Raw genomic sequence first — 25,763 nt, 5'->3', positions numbered from 1 at the left:
ACATACTGATATAAGAACTGGTACTGATATTAGAACTGGTCACACAGAACAATAACACAGCACATTGGAACCAGCGATATACGAGTGAACGGGTGAACCGTCCCGTCTGTTTTCAGATGCTGTACGCTCCCAGTGCCCCGCACGCCAAGGTCAGCAGCGAACAATTCGGTGTTTGTCGTCGTTCCTCTTGTCTCCGGGTCCCCTGGGAAGGGGGGCGGATTCAGAATCTGGCAAAACCGTCGCCTGCGCCGGGCATCCACTCCCCAGAACAACTTGCGGTGTAATTCCAGCAGGGGGGGGAGAGGAAGGGGGGCAAATGTGCTCGGTGGGGGGCAAAAATTCACAGGATACGTGGCCCCCCCACCAGGCTTGTCTGTTCAGTAAGTGCCAGAGAACATTGTTGGGGCGGGGGGGGTTCAGCTGCTAAATTTCGCAGCTGGAGAGCAACACACTCCCTCAGAATGGCCAGCGCCTGGCAGGTGTCCAGGTGTCAGATGTCGTTTCCAGGATGCGCATTGGCCAATCAGCCGAGGAGGCCCGAGAGTCAGCCTCAAACCCCCCCCCCTGCAGTACAGACCTCCACATAGGCCTGCTGGATGCAGGGGAGGGGGTCTGGTGCGGCCCCCGCCCCCCCCCCCCCCCCCCCGCCCCCCCGGGGCGTAAGAGGGCGGCGCCGCCGGGCGGCTTCAGGCCAGGTTGTGGCTGGAGTAGAAGCTGGACGTCTCGGACACGGTCTTGGAGACGCTGTGCGAGGACGAGCCGTTGGAGGCCAGGTCCGGGGACGGGCGGCGGCCCGGGGGGCGGTCCCGGGCCTCCTCCTCCGCCCCCCCGCCGCCGCCGTGGTGGAGGACGGTGGACACGGTGGTCTCCAGGCGGCTGGCCTTGTACACGCTGGTCTGGGTCTGCAGGTAGCGCACGGACTTCAGCTCCAGGCCTTCGTACGAGCCGTCCGGGACGCAGGGGCACCAGTGGAAGGCCTGCTTGAACCCCGCCCGAAATCTACAGGCCAAAGAGAGAGAGAGAGAGAGAGAGAGAGAGAGAGAGAGAGAGAGAGGAGCAGAGAGAGAGAGAGAGAGAGAGAGAGACAGAGAGAGAGAGAGACGAAGGGGGTGGGCGATTTTAGGGGGGGTGGTAAAGATGAGGGAGAGGTTTTGAGAGAGGGGAAAGTGAGGAGACAAGACGGAAATTGAGCGGGAAAAACCCAGCGGATTAACATTTTTGTGGTGAAAAGCTGAAGAAACAGCGTTGAGGCGTTCAGGTGAGAAACCTGGGCTACATTCGGTTGAAAAGTGAACGTTTTCCAGCCAACTAGGACACAGCCAGGCTATATCCAGGTAAAACCTGAGTTACTGTACCTGACCTACCTGAGCTACTGCGGCTATCCTTGTCCGTTTGTGTGAAAACATCTCTCAACCTGGACTTCCACCCCTCTAGACGTCTAGATTCCAGCTTCTGCTCGCTGGGAAGGAAACGCTAACTGTGGTTTCCTTCTGCTCGGGGGGGGGGTCTACTGCTGCTGAATGTCACATGACCCCACAACCCCATTTACAGGCACCAGCAGGTGAGTTACCTGTCATTGAGGCAGCGGCAGATTTACAGGCACCAGCGTAGGTGCTCTGCCGGTGAGTACAGAGCAGCAGGTGAGTTACCTGTCGTTGAGGCAGCAGTAGATGATGGGGTTGTACATGGTGGAGCTCATGGCCAGCCACATGACTGCCAGGTACACCTGCTGGATGAAGGGCTCCTCGAACAGGTGCGGGAAGAACTCGTACAGCAGGAAGTACACGTGGTAGGGAAGCCAGCACGTGGCGAAGGTGCACACCACCACGATCATCATCTTCACCACCTGAGATAGAGAGAGGAGGAGAGGGGAAATGGGAGGGAGAGAAACAGAGAGAGGAGAGGGAGGAGAGAGAGAAAACAGATACACAGAAAGGGAGAAAGAGAGAGGAGGGGGGGAGGGGGAGAGAAACAGAGAGAGGGATGGAGAGAGAAAAAAACAGAACAGACAAGGGAGAAAGGGAGTGAGAATGAAAAACAGAGAGGGATGGACAGAAAGAAACAAAGAGAGAGGACAGGATATAGATAGAGAGGAAAGGAGGAAGCAAGAGGGGGGGATTAGAGAAAAGATAGAGAGAGAGGCACAGAGATAGAGAGACAGAAAAGGAGAAAGAGAAAGAAGGGAGAGAGCGGGAAGGGGAAAATAAGCAAGAAAGAGAGAAGGGCTCAGTTTTTATAAATGTTCCAGCAAATGTATTGTGCACTGTGCACTTTATTAACTTGTACAACATGGCTGATTGTCCCATTTTTGTGAAAAGCCATTCCCAGTGTTTACGGGTGTTTTATGGGCTGAGCGCGGGGCTCTGCACCGCTCGCGGTGATCACGGCTAATCGAGCACGCGGCTCTCCTGTCCGTCCGCATTTACAAAAGGAGCCGTTTGCAGGGCTACTCTCCGGCACCCTCATATGACAGCGCTTCTGGCTCAAACTTCGTTTAGAAAATAGCGAGTAAACGAAGGCATCTTCAGTCAGAAAGAGTGTCCGCGGGTCCTGACTTCTAGATGGAAAGGGCCCGCTTCAAACGGCACCTTTTAGAAAGTGGGCTTTCTCACCGGGACTCTATTGTTCACTGCTCAGTCAGTCTGTCTGTCTGCCTGCCTGCCTGCCTGTCTGTCTGTCTGTCTGTCAGTCTGTCTGTCTGTCTGCCAGCCTATCTGTCTGTCTGACTGTCCTTGACAGTCTGCCTGCGTATCTGTTTGTCTGTCTGCCTGTCTGTCTGCTTCTCTGTATGCCTGTCTGTCTGTCTGTCTTTCGGTATGTCTGTCTGTCTGCCTGTCTGTTGATCTGCCTGTCTGTCTGTCTAAACTGACAGTGACATCACCGTGCTCGTCAGTGCGTGCGGGCGGGGGCGGGGGGGGGCGGGCACCTTGCGCTTGGCGGTAAGCTGCTCCCGGTAGCGGTCGGACGAGTCGCCGGGGATCTCGCTGGCCCACAGCGTCAGGCCGACCGCCAGGTAGGCGCACCCCATCACCAGCAGCGGCAGGAAGTAGATGAGCACCGTCACGCACACGTAGTACCTGCGCCGATCGCCACGGAGACAGACCGGGGAGGGGGAGACAGGCGGGGGAGAGGGGGAGCGGATTAGCAGGGCCGTCGGCGGAGGTAAAAAAAGTGATGGATGAAAGGAGAAGTGAAAAGCACGTGTTGGGGGGGGGGGGTTAAGGGCCAGTATACGCTGCACAGAGCTCCAGCGCATCGTCTGAGGCACAGCCCTCGCTCGCAGTTCGCGGTGGAAGCGCCGCTCGCTGACATTCACATTCACACAGGGAGCAGGGCAATTCATCACCAGTAAGAAATGAGGATTTGATTATCCCGTGGACCAGCGCTTTTTTTTTTTAGGGATGACGGGAGAGGCACCAAACGGTTCTCCCATCATCCCGAGAGGACATTTAGAGAGAGAGAGAGAGAGATAGAGAGAGAGAGACAAGTCATCCATCTTTCTCACCGCAACAGATACAGCCGTGACCTTTGACCCGTCTGAGTAATTAACTGCAATTACGGGGAAAAAAAAGCCTGAGTCCCAGGAGAGGCCGTCCTATGCTACGCATCCCACGGCAGGAAAAGCAATCATCATCAGGCCATCATGTAGAGAGACGAGCCCTTTCTTGCTCCAATTAAAAGACATCAGCTCATCACTGTTTAGCCAGGAGAACAGAGCATCACTGTCGCACCAACATCCTGATTAGGGGTAGGGGGTAATCACGCTATTGTAATAGGGAAAGGGGCAGTTGTAGCATCACCTTACAAGCAGATTATAGAGATAAAGCCCCACCAATCACAGAGTATGTTAGTAACAATCTATACATAGAACAAAGTTGAAAACATTTTAAATGACCTCATAAGAAATATTTCAGACATCTTGTTTCAAATATTTGATACTGGAATACTTTCAAATAAATCAAATAAGCCGCAATAAAGTATTTCAAACTACTTTCAATTGTACATGCACTGTCCACATAAATAAAGGAAATAAATGTATTTGAAAGGCCGTGTAATATTTCACATGATTATGGCCCAGGTCTGAAACACACACGTACAAAGACACACACACACACACACACACACTCACTCATCTGTCTGAATTTCAGCACAGGAACTGACACTCTGCTTCTGCTAAAATGGAGTCTCTTAGGAATGCACTGGCAGTGCTTCTAAGTCAGCCTGATGTGGATTTCAGGCAATTTGCTGAAATCAGTCCAGGAGCGGGAAAGTTCTCTCAGGAATGCAGAATCAGTTTCTACGCTGAGTGGCCCTCTCTCTCTCTCTCTCTCTCTCTCTCTCTCTCCTTTCCTCCCCACTGAAAGCAGAACTGAGGAGACTGGGGGAGGGACGGGGGGATGGAGCTTTGCTCCTGAAGGTCAGAAAGAGACAAAAACTCCAGACTTATTTAAAAACTCAGAGAAATGAGACGTGACCTCCTTGTCACCGCACTGCCAGAGAGAGGATGACAGAGGACGGCAATCAGCAATCAATTAAAGCACTAATGCCGAAGCTCCTGATTGGCTCTGACGGGAGAGGCCTGTGAGCTTGAAGCCTCTCATTGGTCGATCCACTCATTTCGTCTCGCCCTGTGTCTGAACCACACGGCCTATGGTCCGAACACAAGACCAGACAAGAGCGTGCACTTGTCCTCACACACCAGCCTGAAGTATCTCACACATTTGTTTATTTTTACTCTTTTTTTTTTTTTAACATACCATACGCGCTCAGCACCAACGACCGCGGCTCGGCGCCTGACCCAGCGCACCGTTCTCTGAGTGAAACGGGTTCAGAGGCGGGCCGTAACCCGATTCCCCTGCACCCCCCTGACACCGCTGAGCTCCTCGGCGCAGTTGTTCGAAAGCTCCCCGTCGGGGACAATGGAGAGGCGGCGAGGTGGCGGCAGCCCGGAGACGAACCGAAGTCACCGGCTTCAGAGTTCGTCCCCGAGGCGCGATGGGCAAAGACACGTGGTCCGTTTTCCGTATGTGCGCGCGCGCGCGTGTGTGTGTGTGTGTGTGTGTCCTCATGTCGTACCAGTGTCGGGAAGCGAGAGCTTTCGTAACCGCACAAGCGCTATTAATACCGCATCATGTGCCCCCCCCCCCCTCCGTAATCTCGACGGGAAGACGAGTGCACAAACGCACAAAAGGTGAGGGCGAACGGCCCAAAGGGTCAACAGAGTTTCAGCCCCCCCCCCGGTCCGCCAATCAGATTGCGGGCAAGCTGTAATCAGCCAATCACAGCAGCCTCTCCGAATTACCGAATTACGACCGCGGCTGCTGGTTTCGTTTCTGCCCGTGCGCTGAAATGGGGCGGTGATTACAGTCTCACTAAAATGTAATAAGCGCTCCGAACTATCCCCGTGTGGCCACTGCGCTGGTCATTGTGCCGTACGCCTTGACTGACCCCCCCCCACCCCCCCAGGTATGAAACTGAGCTGTTTGTGACGACGTGTCCCCCGTAATGTATATACTGTGAAAGAAAGTCAACGTGTTTTTTTTGTTTGTTGTTGTTGTTGTTGTGTGTTGTGAGCTCAGGTGCATCGCAGTCCTTTCACACTCTTGCCTATGAAATTGAGCGGGGCAGAGACAGACATCATTTGGAGATAAATAAGCTTGCTACACCTCAAAATCAATTCCCTTGTTTGTTTTCTTTTTTTTAAAAACAAGGGCCCCGTTACACAAAGCGAAAATTGAGTGAGTTTTAGCAGGATAGCTGCACTGAGCAAAACCCAGAACCCTCCAACTGGACTGACTGGTAAAAACAGCGTCGGTTTTACTCAGCGCAGTTATCCAGCTAACCCGGTAATCCTGCTCTGTGAAACAGGGTTTTACTCAGCGCAGTTATCCAGCTAACCCGGTAATCCTGCTCTGTGAAACAGGGTTTTACTCAGCGCAGTTATCCAGCTAACTCGGTAATCCTGCTCTGTGATACAGGGTTTTACTCAGCGCAGTTATCCAGCTAACTCGGTAATCCTGCTCTGTGATACAGGGTTTTACTCAGCGCAGTTATCCAGCTAACTCGGTAATCCTGCTCTGTGATACAGGGTTTTACTCAGCGCAGTTATCCAGCTAACTCGGTAATCCTGCTTCGCGGCATTACCCCCCTGAAGTGTTTCATCCCAGGCTTAAAAGCTCAGTGAAAAAAAATAGAGGGACCTTTTTTTTTTTTTTGAGAGGGAGTTTTATTTGCCAAACTTAATTAAAAGCCCTTCAAGGATTTACACTCGAGTCAACGATCTTAACCTGTCATGACGGGCCACCCCGTGTGTCATATCACGGAAAAGCAAAAAAATCTAAAAATCTAAAGTAGGACCGGATATTCGGGTGCCACAACATCGTCACCGGGTGCGAAGGCAGCTGGGGCCTCCGCCTGACGGGCGAGGGCCGAACCCGGCGTCAGCCTCCCTCGCGGGTCTATTTGCGTCTCGCGAGAGGAAGTCACACCAGCGAAACGCCGGCTGCCAATGTCAGAGAGGCTGGCGGCTGGCGGCGGTGATGATGATGATGATGGTAAGCGCCTCAGCTGCTGGGGAAATAGCTTCCCGCCTCCAACACCTGAAAAGGCAGATCTGGTCCCAGCTGCAGTGCGTCAGTGCCATGGTGGTGTTGTTGGGGGTGGGGGGGGGTAACCTGAATCCATGGGGGGGGAGGGGTGGGGGTGGTGGGGGGGTGTGGAAGTACACAGAGTACCGGAAATGTCAAGAAGAAATCACTCTGCGCCGAGACAGATCATTCTAGCTATTTTTAATGCCCGGGATTGTGTTCCTGGCTGCAAATAAGCCCTCTCACCACTCACTGCTCCTCGCTCACCGCTCCCCGCTCACCGCTCCCCGCTCACCGCTCCCCGCTCACCGCCTCTCCAGTCTGCAGCCCGGCCTGTTCAGCTTCGACAGTTACAGAAGTCGAGTCCGAGGACCACACTCCATGTGCAGCTAGTTCAGGCAGACTGTGGTCTCTCTCACACACACACACACACGCTCACAGACACACACGCACGCACACATGCACACACGTGCACAGACACACACACACACACACACACACACACACACGCTCACAGACACACACACACACACACAGCCCAGGTTTTTACCTGGATATAGCCTGGCTACGTGTGTGTGTTTGTGTGTGTGTGTACTAGTCGGCTAGAAAGCTCTTCACTTTTTCACCAAACGTAGCTGGGTTTTCACCTGAAAGGCTATAGTAGGCTACGGCATTTCGCCTCATTTTCACCTCAAAAAATGTTCACTGGGGCTGAACCCTTTCCTCCTGCCCCTCAGTTCTCTGTCAGAAAAAAAATCAGCGTTGCTGTGGTTTGGGGCGGTGGGGTGGGGCGTCTGCTGTTTAAGTCAGGTCTCAGATCCCCCGACCCTATGCTGAGCACCAGTGCTCGACTTGCCTTCCTGTTTCAACAACATTTCATTAGAAGGCCACACCACGCCAGCAGACAGCGATGCACCAGAGGTACCTCAGCGACTCGCACTCAAATTCCCCCAACACGTCTCCTCGGGTTGAAAAATGCAGAAGCATCGATCTGTGCAACACTTATTTCAGCCAGTAGGTAAAAACTAATGAGTCTGGCGCATTAGGTGCATCAGTTGAAAATCAAACACGCTGTGCCGCAGGGTTTCAATGTCAGGCGCGTCTGCCTCAGGCAAGGTACTTATGTGTCTAATATCCCCGCGCAAAAAATCCAAAAATTAATGGTTTGTAAATGTATAAGAGGAAAGGCCGGTGCCTGAGCAAAGCAGTTTGGCCTCTCCCTTCTGCTTCACGTGGCTCAACGTGTCTGTGTTCGATGGCTTATGAACCGTGGGATGAGCAGCCATTAGACCATAAACCTGAAAAAAAAAAATCTCTGATAGAAATGTGTTGACAAACCGAGCAAAATTAATTAAATAAATAAATAAATAAATAAATAAATAAAAACATAAAAAATTCAATCAATATTGCGAATAATTAAGCCCTCAGTCCAAACGGCATTCTGGAACGGAATAATTTTCCTGTTTTAAGTTGCACGAAAATGCAAGACGTGGAGAAGCCAAATTAGCATTCCTCATTGCGGCCACCATCAAGCGCCATTGTTGTCACGGCTGTGTTATACATCAGCATTCAGCTACAGTAACACTGCTTCACTTTAACAAGGCCCGCGTCCTCACCAAGGGGTACCTGCTGCAGCTCCCGCAACTACTATCAATGCCAGACAGCTTTCCTACAACAACAACAACAACGACAGTATACATTGTGAGATGTGCGTTTTATGGTTTTATTCATTTTTAAACCGTGCTTTGGTCCCACAGCAGGAAAGGTGGGAAGATTCGCCCCTGGCATTAAACGCAAGCATCGAAGGGCACATCTCACAACGACTTACTGTGCGCTGACTCACGCATCGCTGATCCAACGACACCAGCAGCCAGCGGAACTTTACTGCAGTCGCCATAGCCACAGCGGAACGCACGGACAGAGAGGGAGGGGCAGGGCGGGGGGGGGGGGGGGGCGGGGCCACTCACATCTTTTTGAAGTCCCAGACGGTGTACTCGGGCCAGTTGATGTAGCAGACCACGCGCCCGGGCAGCTGCGCCGTGTTGGAGTAGTAGTACTGGGGGAAGGCCAGGCACAGCGCCAGCACCCAGATCACACCCACGACCACCTTGGTCTCCGTGGACGACATGCGCTGCTGCAGGGGGTGGATGATGGCCATGTACCTGAGGGAGGGGCACAGGTCAAAGGTGAGAGTGTGAGTCACACCTGCAGCGAAACACCCAGAGGGGAGGTATTGGCTGAGTCATGTCACTCAGCTGGGAGCAGGCTCTCTACTTCTGTCTCTCTCTCTCTCACAAACACACGCACGCACACACACACACACACACACACACACCACCCAGGGTGGTTCTGTTTCATCTCCTCCAACTGTAATCAAAGGCCAGATGACCAAAATGGTGGACATCTATAAATACTCAGGTATTTATTGATAGAAACTATTGATTAAAAACCTGACCTTTGACTTAAAACTGTAAAAAAATAAATAAATAAACAGGCCCGCAAAGATTGCACTTCCTGCAAAGGTTAAATGTTTTAAATACAGAAAGGTGAACAATGGTCATGTTCGACAGGCCCTTTTATTGGATTGGCTCCCAGCTTCTCTATGCCTGCCTGGGTTGGAAGCCCAAATGTTCACAGCGAAAACCGCTCGTCCAAGGTTGTCAAAACAGCCTGTGAGCTCACGTGTCAACAAAAATGCCCTCTGATTGGGATTCCTGTCGAATGGGCGCTTCGTAAGGTCAGATCCCATTGTAGCCTGGTCCAGACCATCCAATGTATGAGTCATTTCAGACGCCCCCCACAATGCAGTGGGCTATGGTGCCCATAACAAACAGCAATTAGACTAATACTTCACGCAATAAACTTAATAAATGAGCACAATGCTTAATTTGCACTATGCGTCATGGTTTCCACATCCAGCTACTACTGTACCTCCTTTGTTATATATCCTGCTTGTGTATATTTGCGTCTTTGTATATTTATATAGTGTGTTTTACTCTGTTATGTTATTTGGTGATTGTTGTGTATGTATCCTTGTCATATCTTGTTTTTACTGTTTTTGTTTTTAGTACTGCTGCAAGATAAGTTTCCCTAGGAGAGACAATAAATTAAACTGAACTGAACTAAACTGAACGGATTCATCTGGAAGTGTAGACTGTGTATCTGAACCTCTCTCTTCCTCTCTCTTGCTCGCTCTCTCTCTCTCTCTCTCACACACACACACACACACACACACACACACAAACACAAACCCAAACATGCAAAGGTCCTACCACAGACAGCCATCCACGTGTCCACACACACACACACACACACACACATACACATACACACATGCAGTCACACACTAGACACCAGTCTTCCTTGTCACAGATTGACGGCCTGTCCATGGTGTATTCCTGCCTTTTGCCCAATGCATGCTGGGATAAGCTCCAGCACCCCCGCGACCCAGCCCAGGACAAGCGAGTATAAATAATCGATGGATGGAGGGATGGATAGACACACGTCTTTTTTTTTTTTACAGCTATCCCAAATAACACTATCAAAAAGAAGAAAGAAAGAAAGGAAGAAAGGTAGTCACAGGATCCACGGCTCAATCTTGCCTTGGTGATTAAGGCGGGTGAGCACTTGTGTTTTCGTTCCACAACCATAAACAAAATAAATCAAACGGAAGCGCAGCCTTCTCCCACGGAGTCACGGCACATTTAGGGAAAACGAGCGGGAACGTCGTCTCAGATCGTCTCCAATCTGCGCGACAGATTAAGCCGTCCCTCCGTTCTTTTTGAAGAGAAGAAAAAAAAAAATGAATATGTGGCTGTGACATAATGCGCCACCAAGAGAGTTATTCATTCCTTCCCAGACGCTGAGAGCATCTCAACGAAAAACAAACAACAGCTCATTACGCATCAGAAATTGCAATTATGTTTAGTAATGACAGCCGGCGGGCTCAGGGATGCTGGAGGACTGAGCTCGGAGCCCCTGGTGTAATATCTGCTAACGTCTATGGGAGAGCGCAGCGGCACATCACACACAGTGCTTACGAACAGCCGTAAAGTGTCACGATGGAGCGCACTGCATGTGCAAGAGCGTGTACAGCACAGCATGTATGAGGGGTTATAGAACAGGGTGGCAGGGAGAGGGTATAGTATGTGTGTGTGTGTGAGAGGCTATAGAACACTGTAGTGCAGAGTGTAGTACGGAGTTGTAGAGCAGGGGTTATTGAACAGGGTGGCAGGGAGAGGGTATAGTATGTGTGTGTGTGAGAGAGAGGCTATAGAACACTGTAGTGCAGAGTGTAGTACGGAGTTGTAGAGCAGGGGTTATTGAACAGGGTGGCAGGGAGAGGGTATAGTATGTGTGTGTGTGTGAGAGGCTATAGAACACTGTAGTGCAGAGTGTAGTACGGAGTTGCAGAGCAGGGGTTATAGAACAGTGTGGGGGAGAGCAGAGAGAGGGGTTATAGAACAGTGTGCGTGCATCTGTGCAAGCATGTGCGCGTGCGTGTGTGTGTGTGTGTGTGTGTGCGTGTGTGTGTGTGTGTGTGTGTGTGTGTGTGTGTGTGTGAAAACAATTCTCCAGTGCAAGTTAGCGATGAAAGCAAACAAAAGAAGCGAAAAGGACAGGAGATCATTTGAGCGACAGGCAGTTTTTCCAGCCTGGACCGGACTCTCATCTTTCTCCTTTGATCATCTCCATTAGAGGCCAAGCTGGGTCGATGAGTCTGCAAAACTGCTGGGTGCGCAATACTGTACCACTGATTGGGGGCGGGGGGGGGGGGCGGATGGTAGGGTGACTAGCCGCAAAAAGAGGGCTGTAGAGTGGTTCAGTGCAATCTAACGTCTCAATGAGATGGAGAGGGAGAGGCCAGAACAGCACCGAAAAAAGACAGAGTGCCATAAGAGAGGGAGAGTGGAAGGGTGTGAGAGGGAAGGAAAGAGGGAACGTGTGAGTGGGAGGGACTGAGGGAGGGTGAGAGGGAGCGAGAGAGAGGGACTGAGGGAGAGAGAGAATGAGGGAGAGGGAGAAAAGGGAAAAGTGGGAGATTGAAAGAGTGTGAGGGAGAGAGAGGGAACAAGGGAGAGAGAGTGTGAGAGGGAGAGAGGATGAGACAGAGCCAAAGCAGCGCAATGATGAAAGAGACTGTTGAGCCAAGATGAGAGGAGAGAAGAGGCGTGCGACAGAGGTGAGAATGGAGGATAGGTGGTCTTTTTTGCGCTGATATTAAACATGCCTTGCAGTGCGATACCACATCACTGTCTTCCAGCCCCACCAACAATATTCGATGAGCCCAGAACATTGTCGCGATGTTAGGAAAGATTGGCTAAACCCTGCCCCGCCCCGCCCCCATGGTTTCTCATGTTCCAGATGATGTTTCGGAATGGTTTTTTTCTTCTTCTTTTTCTTCTTTTCAGTGAATTCCGTGACCAGAATTTGTCTGGAGCAAGAAGCACCAAGGCCCAAGGCCCTTCTGAGCGATGTTTTCATCATAGCATTATCCCATACCCAAATGACAATCTAACTTGGAATCTTCCCCAATGTTATTGAAATATTTACTGTTGGCTGGGGGCATAACTCGGATCCACAGAAGGAGGAGGGCGGCTTGCCTGGTACGCGCATTCCAAATGAACGGACTCGGCCTAAGGTGTTAGGCTTAAGAATCCGCGCAGAGGCGGTAACAAAGGCTCGAGCCACAGAAAGTTACGTCACAAAGCAGTAACGGCATTTACGCATTTTCCGGTTAGATAATTTAGCGCAGTTTCTAAGAGGACAGACAGCAGAGCTTAAACAAACAAATCATAACAACGATTTAACCTAAAAGCCAATAAAGCATAGCAAAGGTGTTGGCTGTAAAAAATCAAATGTTTAAATTCGTATCCCCGGTATCTTCAGGGAGCAGTTAAAAAACATAGCAGTGTCATAAATTGTTATGCTCTTTTGCTTAATGGGTGGTCTGTAATACGGGCTTGTCAAAAACCAATTACACGTCTGCTGTGAGCACACCAGATTCTATGGACATTATTGACCGCCTCTAGGATCTCAAGGCCCATCGCTCATAAACACATTTCAACGGCTCTGTGTCGGAAGGAAAATGTTACAGGAACCCAAAGATGAGCAGGCCGATGTTTAACATACTTGTACTGCTGCAGCACTGATGAGTTATTACTTGAATACCACAAAAAGGTCACATAGATGAATCTGCATGCAGCCAACTAGATATAAACGGTTGGACAACGGATTTGTAACTGTGTTTATCAAACCGCTATTTAAAGTTAGGACCAGATTTTAAAGAGAATCCAGGGACGTTGCATGTCAGTGTGTAATGTCTTTGCGTGGAATTAATAGCTTTCATTCCCACCAATACATTTTCTCCTTTAGCTATATTATTCCACTATGATATGTCAGAACACTGCTGGACATCTTCAGTGTTTGCTGAAAGTTGGCTGCCATTTTAAAAAAATCTCATACACACTCTCACAAGCGCATACAAGCAAGACTTCATTTTTACGTAACGTCGCTCGTGGAGAATGTCCAGCGACAAAATGATAAATATGATTGCTTCCAGGATGACGGATGATTATTGTTGAAAACCTCAAGCTGGAACCACATCTTCACGTCTGAACGCCTGTAGTTATTTGAGCACAAAGACTGGGTGAACCAAATATTATTGTTTAGTTTCATAAACTCAACATCACAAGCCAACATCCACCTAATCCTGTGTTGTTTTATCTAATCTAGCCCTGCAGTCATTTATAGGCTACTTAGAATTCCACATCCTTTCTCCCATTTACAATTCGAGTTTTTTTGAGGTTCATTTTCCTCTCGGAGGACCTCACTGAAGTCACACACCCTGGGGTGTGAGTTATAGTTGTAAATTACGCTTTGCAAGATACGTGACGTAGCTTGTAAAACGCATTAAACAAAATACTGTAAACTGCACCCTAATGTTTTTTATGGCTTTCCTAATGTTATTGCTACACAGTGACAGTAAAAAAAAATTTTCAATAGTTTCCTTGGAGCAATAATTTAGGTATGTGCATTTAGAATTGATTGCTGACAGATACAACTGAGGAACCTAGTTTTGAAATAGGCTACAGATAAAGAAATACTTGACATTGATAGATAATCCCTTATTAGATAAATGTCCAAGTGAGTATCACGTAATTGACAGTCAGAAGGTCTAAACATTTTAATAAAAAAAACATTAGAGTGTACATCATTCACGAACGCAGGCTACTGTTGGTTCAACAAGACACCTGCTTCAACCGACAGCCTCGATTAAAAATGTAATATATTCCTAGTGAATATTGACTAAGACACCAAATTAGCTTACTATACGTCAAGGACAGATAAATACCTGGTGTAAACAAGTAAACGTTTGTATCCGTCTTCAAAGGATGAATTGTGCATTATTAAAATAACTTGAAAAATTATTATTTCTAGAGCCCCTATTTCAACTAGAGATGGATGTCTACATGGATATTTGGATAACGATAAGCCGGTTTCAGCTCTGGAAATAAAAAATAAACGAAGACCCAGATGCGCGATTGAAATGAGTGGAATAGTGTGAAGTGCGCGTTTAAAGCACCACATCGTAACTCTGAATAACGTAACTTAAAATTTAATTCAACGTGACAAGGAAAATAGACCAGTAGGTTGCATGCGTGGACGACGAAAAAAAAATGTCAAGGGCCAAAAGTCGAACACTTATCGGGAAAAAAGACAAACAGAGTGAGGAGGGGGTGCTCACTAAGCGCATTTAAAAATAAAAGGCACAAATATGTCGTTGGCTGCTCACCTGTCCAGCGCTATAGCCGTCATTGAGTAGATGCTCGCGAAGACTGCGGCTATAGGAAAGAAGTTGTGGAACCGACAGTACACCAGCCCGAAGTACCACTCGTTGTGAACTCCATAGGCGAAGTTGATCACCGTGTTGAAGGCCGACATCGATGCCTCCGCGAAGGCTAAATTTACCAGAAAATAGTTGGTCACAGTTCTCATCCGTTTGTGCGCGACGATGATCCAGATTACCACGACGTTGCCCACCACGGACACCACGACGATGGTGCTGTAAGCGATCGCCCACAGAACTATCCTCCACGCCGGCTGCACGAACTGGTTCCAGTATATCTCCGTGCCGTTGGTCTCCGTGGCATTGGTCCAGTTGCTTGGATTATCCGTTGTATTGAATAAAGAGTCCATTTTTGCGGGTGCGTAGGGTTCTTGTCAATATTACAGTTTATTTACAATATTCTCTACCTTCAATGAGCATTCATTTACCCCCGCATTAAATCAAACGTGTACCTAATCGTATAAACTAATACACATATTTATATGAACAACTTTTGATTAAATATACAAAAAAAAAAAAAAATTCTCACTGCTCCTAAAGTTTTTTTTTTTAATGAAACCACACTGACAATAATTGATTTGCCTTCTATAATCCGAAATGGCTGGTTTTGGGGGAGGAAAGAACAGCCTACGACAATACGACGCTTTCAGATTTCGGCACTGTTCATGTGTGACTCTGCGGTGTCCGTTATCTTCTTGCAGTACCGCTGCTCGGTAAAATCCACTGTATCGGGGGTTTTCCGCGGCTGTGTGTGGAGACCTCGGTGACGGACGGACCTATCGCCACGCTTCTATGGCGCGTGCCAACCACAGTCGCGCGACTATATCCGCTGAAATAACTCAGGCGTTCACTTACCGCAAGCCGACGCGCGTGAACCTTATTTGGCTCGTCCACTAATTAAATACCAACCGTGTCGGTGTTGTTCCTTTCGTCTGCATTGGTTAAAAAAAAGACAGAGGGCAAGCCAGAATTTGTGAAATTGTTATTGTGGTGTCTCACGCGAGGTTGCCATTTGTACTGGTAAGACAAACAAAAAAACTTTTTGTGTTTCAGAAAGTTGCCTGTCATGTATTGATATCCGCTGCAGTTTTAGCAGTTGTTGATGACAAGGAGCCAGCAGTCGAAAGAGCACGTTTAGAGCGCAGTCCAGGGGTTAACTGAGCCCCTTCACTTCACGAAAACACACTCACACTCTCTCTCTCTCTCTCTCTCTCTCTCTCTGTCTGTCTCTCTCTCTCTCTCTCTCTCTCTCTCTCTCTCAATTCAAGACTTATTATGATCGATGGCGGCAAAGGTTGAGGGGAGGGGATTGTCATTCAGCTCGGTTTGCATATAGGCACACCAAAAACACTCACAGTTTTTATGAGAAAGCCGTGCCTTTTTAAAATCCCAATGCAGTGAAGTTAATCGATGGACCAAAAGGTGGAATGTTCAAAAACAGTGAGCAGATCTCGGGATAATCTAAATTCAAGGTAAGGGAAAAATGTGAATCTAAATCTGATCTAATCCTTCTTGGATTTGTTGCAGCAATCCATGTATGAAATTGAATTGTTAGCATGGAAATTCTATTCTGATGATTCCAACAGATTGTTGCTTTCATTAAAATAAATAGATAATATATAATTTTGTCCAATAATAATAAAAACTAATAAACGAATAAATCGGGCAAACAAAAAATTTAAAAACTATCATTAATAAATGCAAGGAAACCAATAAACCATCAAATAAATGTTGAACATAGACATATAAAAACAACCATGAAGCAATTATTTCCTAGGATGGAATAAGGTGAGAACCTGAAGGTTTTCATGAATAAATCAATATTTTTTTCTGCCCATCAAACATTGTCTGTCTGCTCCATGCAGCTGGAAGATGTACTGAATCTCTAGAATCTAAAATATCGTTTCCTATCCCTGGAGGATTCACAGCGTAGCCGCGTGCGTCTTCCAGGGCAAGGAATTATGGGTAAAAACTCGTTGTTATTAGGAGAGGATGAGAGTCTGGACTTCCCAGCGAGTTTCTGGTTTTGTTATGAAAGCCGCTCTGTCATGACCTCTCGTAGTGTATGTGAGAACAGTCTGTGTTCCACGCTCAGGCATTTCTACTGCTGCTGGTACATTTCAATCACTTGGCTGTGTTCACTGAGTTTACTCAACGCTTTTGGTATGTCTTTGTTTTTGTCAATCACTGCAGCTGGGTGATTGACCGCAGCGTATTGTGTTTTTTTTTTTAATACCACAGAGCAAGGCAGTGCAATCACTCTTGTGACTTTTGGCTTGTGTCTGGAATTTGTCTGTCCTGAAGCTGTCTGGTTTTAGTAAGCTTATGAGTTCTGAGTGTGAGGCGATCTGCTACTTGTGGAGACTTGTGGCTTCTCGGGGTCTTCTGGGAATTGGAGTTGGTCATACCCCCCCCCCCCCCCCCCCCCCCAGGGGAACCAGGTTTTAATTCATTAATGGATATTGACTTATGTTTCCCCGCTTAAGCACCTTAATTTATGTGTGCCTTTGTGTGCTTAGAGGAAGGTTTCATATGATGTTGTTTGCAGTACGCAGTAAAATTGTCCAGTGTCGGTTCAACTCTAACAGAGCACATGTGGTCCCATTCTGGACCAGAGCGGGACTATACATACTCTGTTAGGGTTGAATTAGCACCAGACATCTTACTGTGTATGACTGCGTCGAATTCTGGGTGCTTATATTGGTCTCATTGTTGTCCAGGTTACGAGTGTCTGATTGGTCTGACTTCCCTGAGATCTTTCTCTTTTTTTTTTGTTTATTTTATCAGTTGAATTTATTTTGGAAAACAGAAAATGTTTTTTGTGTGCAGGCTCTGACAACGTTTTCTCAGCTGGGACAGTCTCTGCTGGCACCCTTCATCTGATCTGTGGGTGACAGCTGAACCCCCATCGAGCACACTGCGTCGGATTAGTCTCTGCTCAAATTAGGCTTAGCAGTCCTTCGTTCCGGCTGCCAAGGGTGCGTCCCCAAGACTGGTCCACGTTAAGCAGAGCGTGCACGGGACCTCCTGCAGCGGGTGCCTTCAGTGTACATTTTGTCAAATCCTGTTTTTCCTGTTTTTTTTTACTACCCTACTTGGTAAATGGTAAATGGACTGCATTTATATAGCGCTTTTATCCAAAGCGCTTTGCAATTGATGCCTCCCATTCGCCAGAGCAGTTAGGGGTTAGGTGTCTTGCTCAAGGATGCTTCGACACGCCCAGGGCGGGGTTTGAACCGGCAACCCTCCGACTGCCAGACAATCGGTCTTACCTCCTGAGCTACGTCGCCCCTTCTGGGCTGAGAGGCCCGCAGTTTGTAGAACGCCTCTCGGGTTTGTTCATTGGCCAGTAATGTCACCTTTTTGCTGACGCGGCAATTTGAATTTAAAGCTGTGGCTTTTACCAGTATGTAGAGTTCTACACAGTTCTGCCGTAACAATTAAAGCATACTAGCCACTGATGGATGAACAGTTTGGATGCTGCCAGCTTTTTGGCTTGCAGAGGGCATTTTGGTCATCTGGTGAATGAGCTTGACATTGAGTTACCTTGTGCATAACAAGTGGTCCTGTCCCAGTGTCCCATATCCAAAAGGACAAAAATAAATTATTGTGAAAATTGTTACACACTTTTAACGAGTGAATCACCAGAATGCAATTAAATTAATTGCAATTCTGCTTCATGGTTCACGGATTGCGGGGGAAAGCTGCTCACTATCTCCCTCTAGTGGTGATTTGCTGCTCATTTTAGCACACCATAGAATGTTTCAGCTCGTGTTATACTGCTAAAACATACGGGAAATTTGTGTCAAATTAACATTATTTCCATGTAATATTTTTTCTTAAAGAATGTGTATGTTTTTTGGCCTTGCTCAAGCAGAACCCAGCATGGTAAGGCATCTGTCTTTGCCCATTTATTTTCCCAGAAGCCATGGTGAATGAACAATCTGCTAATTGCAAGGTGGCATGTAATTGTAAATGTACAAATGACATTATGAGGGGACAAGCATGGAAAGTACTGTAGTTCTCGTGTGTCAAAAGACATCACATCAAGCAATCATTGGCTGGTAAATCATACAGGGAATGCAGTTTACATATAACTGCTGGTGATGAAATGTGTATAATTCACACCACTGGTGTCTAGTTTTGAGTGAACGGGGAATAGCTTGATGGAATGAGGTTTAAATCCCCAAGCAAAAAACCCTTCGAAAGAACAATATACTGTAGGCTACATGTGTTACCCAGGTCTCCAGTGAGAACCAACAGTCTTTTTTTAAGATGCTCCAGGAATTGGTAAAATACATGGAGGAAATGTCCCTTTGACCTTGGGCCCACACTACCATTATGGTCCAGCTTTCTGCCACCTCATAGTTCGGTTGAGATATTGCCGCGTCAATAAGCTTCGTCATATGATGAGCAAACCGACCGACATTTAAAAAAAACCTGGTTGTGTCCCCTCTAGACCTTGGCTTGAGCGCTCTGCGGTGTGGGCTGTTGGCTTTTTTGTTTCGTCCTCACCTTGTTTTGCAGTTGCTGAAAATGACAGGAATGCTGTGTGATGGCTCCAGCTTCGATTAGCGCATCAGGGGGCTTTAAAAAACATGCTCCGTAACATACCTCTGTTTGGACAGAGTTCTGTAAAAAAAAAAAAAAAATTTCAAAGACGGGCAGCGGAGTTAAGCGGAGAGCCACTGTTGGATCCTCAACTTAAGGCAGTTTGTGGTACATCTGATATCTGATTTCTTTTAAAGTCAGTTTTGTTGTTTTATATTCTTCATACAGATAAAAAGTTCTCTACTGCATCTTCTCCTATATGAACTTCTCAGCAGTGCTGAACTTAAAGGGTAATTATTTGACACTTGCATGCTCTGTATGCTATAATGATAGCAGATGTTTGCTTATATTTTCTCATCTGGCTGATCTGTCCAGGGCTCTGGTTCAGGGAGCAGGATTACTGAGTTAGCTGGATAATTGCACTGACTAAAACTCAGAACCCTCTCAAATCTGGAATATGGACTGAAGTAAAAACAGCTGTTCCGGGTTTTACTCAGTGCAGTTATCCGGTTAACTCAGTAATCCTGCTTTGTGAACCCCCCCCCCCCCAAAAAAAAAAATATAGCCTGGCCTCTCTTTCCTTCCTACTGAATGGTCATCCTAGTGGCGTATGTACCCTGCTAGACCCTCCCGGTGTACGTACTTATATAGGCATAGGAGTTCGGTTTATCATGCTGATGATTCCACTTATTGCGCGAGGGTTTCTGACGGAAGTGCGACAGTGACGGTAAAGACAATTACAAGAGTTAATGTACCGGCATTGTGCGCGTGCCCCGCTCAAGCGGTCAAAAATGCGTGTGTTTATTACCACAACCCGCGCGTGCGTTAGCGAAGATTACTGATGCCTTTGTGCGCGGCCGTGCGAGTATAATTTGTTTTCTAAGATGAAAGCGCCTTTGCTTTTGTGTGTATGTTTGTGTGTGTGTGAGAGAGGGAGATTGTCTGAACTCATTTCACAAATACATGTAGGTGTATCTGTCCTTTGAAAAAGGCAGTATGATAACTGTGACCATGACGTGTCAAGGCACATATTTATAATTTACTGACTCTTAGTTTCCTTAACCATAGTAAACACTTTAGGGATGGTTTTGTTGTTCTTCTTCTTCTTAGAGTGTTGTGTTGGCTTTGTCGTGCAATAGCTCATCGGTCAGTGTTTGAATACTGGTGGTAAGTTTAGCCTACTATGGCAGGTGAATTTCATTCCGTACTCGTATTTGGTCTGCGCGAATCCACGTCTGAAGCCAGACCAGCCGCCGTAGGCCCCCTGCAGTCTGAGTCACGTGTCATCATCGGCATGGAAACAGAAATTTAATTTCACACATCAACTGCCGTCCCCCACGGCCTGAACACAATCAGCGCAACGGATAACAGGAGCGGGCTACAAATCTCACCACATAGTCACACGCTAAACAGATAACCTAACACCCCCACCCCGCTCATCCGAACGCCCTTCGGTACAAAGAAGAAATGAAATATGAAAATCAGTGAACAAGGTACTCAATAAGTTAATAAATACCTGCTTTTATGGTCTGCCGGAGTCACAGAGGGCTAATTGAATCTTGTGGAGGAACGGGTTGAGAGAGAGAGAGAGAGAGAGAGAGAGCTGCAGATGTGTTCTGAGGAGGGCTGATTTGATAGCCCTAGTCAAGAATACAGAGCGGGCCTCGCTGTGCATACGCCCTCGCTGTGCATACGCCCATGGTTTCCGGTGCCGTAGAGCAGAAAATTGCACACTTACATGACATTACAGGCATTTAGCAGACGCTCTTATCCAGAGCGACTTACACAACTTACGCTGGGAGCAAACGTGTATTTTTGGCAGTGGTCTGTGTGCCCTTACCAGTGTGTGCAGTGCCCTACCAGGCCACTATAATCTATCTGCTTTTTTTAAAGCTTGGTTTTATTTTGCGCACGAGGCTGCAAAATAAAACCTTGTCTGAAACGGCCTGAACATCCGCCCGTCCAAAATCCCCTGCAATCATTCTCCAGCCGACAGAACACCACTTTCTGTGCTCTGTACTGAGCGTGTGCAGCAAGTGCATCCATGTTACGGTGGATTTAATTTGTGTAATGTCTAACCCTTATTCATATGTGGGAATATCAGAGCATGTTAGTCAGTATGCCTGCTCGTGCTTCTCATCCACCTGGTGCCGGGGGAACCATCGAGCGATGGTGACGGTGGTCTTCAATGCCCCTGAATGGTTTTGTCAGCAAGTCCACGTCTTCATCTGCAGAACAGCAGAACAGACACAGGTAATCAGCAGTCTGTTCAGTGATTGCCCATTGTTCCGGCCCAGATAAGCACCCACCACAGGCCTCCCTCATTACACGCTGAGGCATACGCAATAGCGTGTGCTTACCGGAGGAAAATGGAGGAAACCAAAATAATAATAATTGGGCCCGTTGTAAATGATGAAACTACTTGTCCATGTTGTATTGCAGCGATGATTGGAGAATCAACATGGTACACGATGTGTACACATTATGCTGGTGTTTTGGCTTCTTGTTCCTTAGACGTTTTGGGGAACACATTTAACAGTGTGTGTGTGTGTGTGTGTGTGTGTATGTGTGCGTGTCCGCAATATTGTGAAGCAGCATCAGTGACAAAACATTTCACTCGTTTTAATTGTACGCTCTGGTGGCGCCCTTGTAATTTACATCCTGATACTGTACAAATTTGGAGATTTATAAAGCTCATTGCATGTCTAGCCGACTATAGGCAAAGGAGCATTTGGCTTATAAGCCATGGGATCAGTATAGAATTTGGGTCAACTGTTGGTACAAAAAAAACCTTTAAATACCAAGCCAATGAGAGGGCAGCCATTTTAGCCTTAAGATTGAAAAACATGCTCCTGCAGGACAGGAAAGGTACAGACAGAGCTTTTAACCATATCTCGTCACAGAACAAACAAAGGCAAATGCAAACTATTCCAAAATAATAACACAAAGCAAAACTCTAAGTGTTCTTACATGTGCACTCAAATGCAAACACGAGCAGATGGTAGACTGCATTTTTAATGGTGTAGCACGATAGCACGATAAATTTCTCCATTACGCAGACCCAAGCTGACCTGAGAAGCCCTGCTCCAGCACTCCGTGCCATGGCCTCTCACGCCTGCTGTTTGAAGTGTGACGCACAGAATTATTATTATTATTATTTTTTACCTTTTGCATTCTTGTTTACACAGCGTTAAGAGGACCGAAGCCGGACGGCTGCTCTGCTGATTTCTGGAGTGTTAACTGCGCTCTCCTCCTCATGCTGGCTGAGAACCAGCAGGGGCGTCAGCGTAGTATAACGGGTGAGGAACTGGTCACGAGTCACAAGTTCGATTCCTGGGTAGGACCCTTGAGCAAGGTACTTAACCTGCATTGCTTCAGTATCCAGCTGCATTAATGGAGGCAATGTAAATGCCATGTAGAATGTTGTGCAAGTTGCTCTGGATAAGAGCGTCTGCTAAATTCCTGAAATGTAATGTAACCAGTTTAGCAAAAGAAGGGTCAAGGGTTAAGTGGCAGTGGAGTCTCAGTTCCTGCATTAGACTAGGTACACAGAGGGCCTTAATGTCAACATAACACGATGAAGCCCTACTTAATCAGTCTTCCTTTTCACCTTCTCATCTAATTTGGATTTTTTTTTTTTTTTGAAAATGTATTTATCGCTACTACCGCTTATACTGTGCACTTTGTATTGGATTGTTTTGTTTGAGATTATGCTCTACACTTGTACTGTGCACTTGTTCGTCAGTCAGTCATGTTGTTTTAATTGCTCCTTCGGTTTGCAGTCGTCAGTGTGTGTGTGTATAATGCCCGGGTGTCCAGTCAGTGTGTGATTGAGTAATGCTCTCAGTCTCTGGGAGGTCTGTAACACTTAATTACTGCATCAGCCCTTGATGACATGTTCTTCAAGTGTATTAAATGAGGTGAAACAGTCAGTGAGTGATTTTCACTTTTGATGTAGGTCACCACACAACTACCACCCACTGAGCTATTACTCCAAGTGGTCATGTGTCAGATTGAATGATGCCAGAGACAGAGATAAAGTGTTTCCACTTTCGATGTAGGTCTTCTCCTAACTCCTCCGCCCACTCTCAAAAATCAGGTGAAAGGGTCCTCTCTCAAGATCATCTCTCATTTTATACTCAAATATCCTCAGTGCCCCCCCCCCCAGTATTTAATGTGGGCAAAGATACGCGCAAAACTATCTGTCGTTTTTAATCCACACACAGAGCGTGAATCAACACGAAGTTCGTGGACAATCCCAGGCAGTCTGCATACAAATCGGTGTTTAGGAAGTCAAAACATTTGCTTTTGGGATTCTTTGCCTAACTCAAAAAGTAATTTATAGTTCCATATAATTGTCTGAGTGTCTCCTTTTTACCATAAATCCCTGAGCCCCATAGTAGCAAGACCACACTGGCATTTTAACCGTCCAATTTGTGATTTAGTCATTTAGTGGATACTTTTTAGCCAAACTGACATATGAAAGTGGCCCTGGAAGCCATTTTAAAACTGCCGGTCTGCAAGGCTCGATCAGTCTCATAAACAAGTCTCATCGAGACATTTTCAATCCGCAACCTGCCTGCTCTTTCATTTGACTGCCGTTGCTCGCAAAGTACCTGAAGGCACTTTTATGTATCTCATTGTATTTTCCTTTATTGTACTGTAATGTAATCCTTTGGAGACAAATAGAAGCACAGAGTGATGTCAAAAGATTTGAGGCAGGGTGTGACAGCTATGTTATACTTTCAGACAAGGCTGGCCCAAGTATTGCCTCATCACACAACAAAAAAGATGCAAGTCATTTAGTAATTCATTTTATGCTTCTAGACTCTTCAGCTGGGGGATGACATTAGCTCAGGAGGTCGAGCGGTCGTCTGGCGACCGGAAGGTTGTTGGTTTGAGCCCTGGTCTTCTGAGTGTGTTAAAGTGTCCTTGACCAAGGTGCCTAACCCCCATTTCTCCCAACAAGCTGGTTTGCAAGGCAGCCTTGCATGGCTGCCTTGATCGCCGTTAGTGTGTTTGTGTGTGTGTGTAAGTGGGTGAATGAGTGGCATTCATTGTAAAGTGCTTTGTGCAGTTGTTGCTGGAAAATGCCCTTTATCAATGCAATCCATTTACCATTTTACAACTGCTGATTCTTTCATTTCACCTGCTGGGCTCAACTGAAGGGGAATATTGGGAGGGGAACAAAAGTTGGCTCTCGATGAAACAATGGTGACAGCCATTTTTTTTAATACGTGTTTGATATTGGTAATGTGTTTGACATTGGAATTAATAGTGTGGCGCTGCAAAATGTACTCGGTCTTCCTCAGAACTGTACCTCCAGATTAGTCAGCGATGGTCAGTCAAGCAAGAAATTATCTCGGTTTCTAATTACGCTGTCTTGTCCCTGTAGTTGATGTGTTGCTTTTTATTTGAGGAAACTGGTTGGCGAGTTGACACAGACAGAAAGAAGGGAGGATAGAAAGATAGAGAAAGGGAGACAAGACAGAGAGACAACCTGCCATAATGATGTGTGTGATTATGAGCTCACGTCAGGGTCAATGTAGAAAAGTTTACTTTGCACTGGGCTAGTCTAATTAATTCCCCATTATAACTCACTGAAATGAAATCAAAATTATTTTTCTGGAACTTTCTCTCATCCAACGTTGTGTATATAGCCCCCCCCCCCCACTCCACCTCCCACCTCCACCCTTCAGCTTTGAAAGATTAAATTATCCAGTTTTTCCTGCTCCCACTCTTTACCCGTCTTTTAAATCCATCCCTTCTTTTCTCTGGTTATGAATATATTCCCTCCCCCTCCCTCTTTCAGTCTTTGTCATTCTCTTTCTCGCTTAAGCTGCTGTTAACGAGGAGTGTTTCCTCGGCCTGAGATTGTCCCTCGCAATTACGATTTCTGTTTTTCTCGTCGCATTCATTTTCCTCCTTTTCACAGCCTGTAAGAACAGCTGCATTCATGCGCACTTTCACAGGGAAAAACTGCAGCCTTTTTCCATTCACGTTCAGAGCCAAAGACCAAATCAATGAAAATGACTAAATCAGTAACAATGTGCTTATATCAAAACACTGCCTCTCGATAAAACCATTCTTGAACACCGCCGATAAAACGAGCGTTTTTGTGTTTTCCGATCAGATGAAAAGTATAGACGAATAAAATGATTCGCTAAATGACTCGCATGATTTTGTGGACTTAAAAAAAAAAAAAGATTTTAAAAATAGATTTTGAAGTAAAGTAGACAATTGCGTCCATTTTCTAGTCGGTATTTTGTGACGCTGTTCTTTTTCTGTTTGAAGTGAAATAATGTGTGCTATTGTGTTATAGGTCAGACTGTTACCCTGCACTTGGCTGAAACTCAGTCTGTCTTCCAGTCGGAATTGGTGACGTCTGTGCTATCAGTTTTTATCCACAATGACCTTTTCTGCACCTGCGGTTTCAGTAACCCAGGTCACAGAGTAAAAATCATCCATTATTCATGAAGATACATTATTGAATATTAAGGTGAAATTGCTGCCAATATTCAGGACACATCTCTCTGAGTGTGACTGGCAGTGCAGTAATGCTACAGTACATGTTATATTATGGACATATAAGCCTTAAATGTGGTCCCCGGAAAGGGCTTAAAATACTTTATATACTATTTCAGTAGCAATGATGACTCACCTCAGATGTAATGAAGGTCTTTACAAGCTGCGGATCCTGTATGCTTCACATTGTGCAGTGCTCGTTTAGGAGTCTGACAAACTTAAGGTCTTGAACAGAAAAAAAAATGTCAAAG

General features: G+C 46.7%; 1 protein-coding gene across 1 annotated transcript; it reads right to left on the bottom strand.

The window, feature by feature from the left end:
- Positions 1–659: 659 nt before the first annotated feature.
- Positions 660–15,674, bottom strand: tacr1a (tachykinin receptor 1a). The gene is made up of 5 exons (XM_064353452.1): positions 14,383–15,674; positions 8,555–8,749; positions 2,927–3,077; positions 1,650–1,846; positions 660–999 (listed from the first exon to the last, which is right to left on the bottom strand). The coding sequence occupies exons 1-5, from the start codon at positions 14,784–14,786 to the stop codon at positions 687–689; spliced, it is 1,260 nt and encodes a 419-aa protein (XP_064209522.1). The 5' UTR covers positions 14,787–15,674; the 3' UTR covers positions 660–686.
- Positions 15,675–25,763: the final 10,089 nt, after the last annotated feature.

This window comes from Anguilla rostrata, chromosome 10 (genome assembly GCF_018555375.3).
Source record: "Anguilla rostrata isolate EN2019 chromosome 10, ASM1855537v3, whole genome shotgun sequence".
Classification (NCBI taxonomy): domain Eukaryota; kingdom Metazoa; phylum Chordata; class Actinopteri; order Anguilliformes; family Anguillidae; genus Anguilla; species Anguilla rostrata.
The sequence above is the reverse complement of the archived record's forward strand: the minus strand, read 5'-3'. Positions and strand labels throughout refer to the sequence as shown.

Excerpts from the sequence above, each read along its gene's own strand:
- tacr1a (XM_064353452.1), bottom strand. The coding sequence starts at position 14,786 with ATGGACTCTTTATTCAATACAACGGATAATCCAAGCAACTGGACCAAT. Across the intron at positions 3,078-8,554 it reads GTCTGGGACTTCAAAAAGAT|GTACTACGTGTGCGTGACGG; the intron begins GTGAGTGGCCCC and ends CGATCGGCGCAG. Across the intron at positions 1,847-2,926 it reads AGCTTACCGCCAAGCGCAAG|GTGGTGAAGATGATGATCGT; the intron begins GTGCCCGCCCCC and ends TCTCTATCTCAG.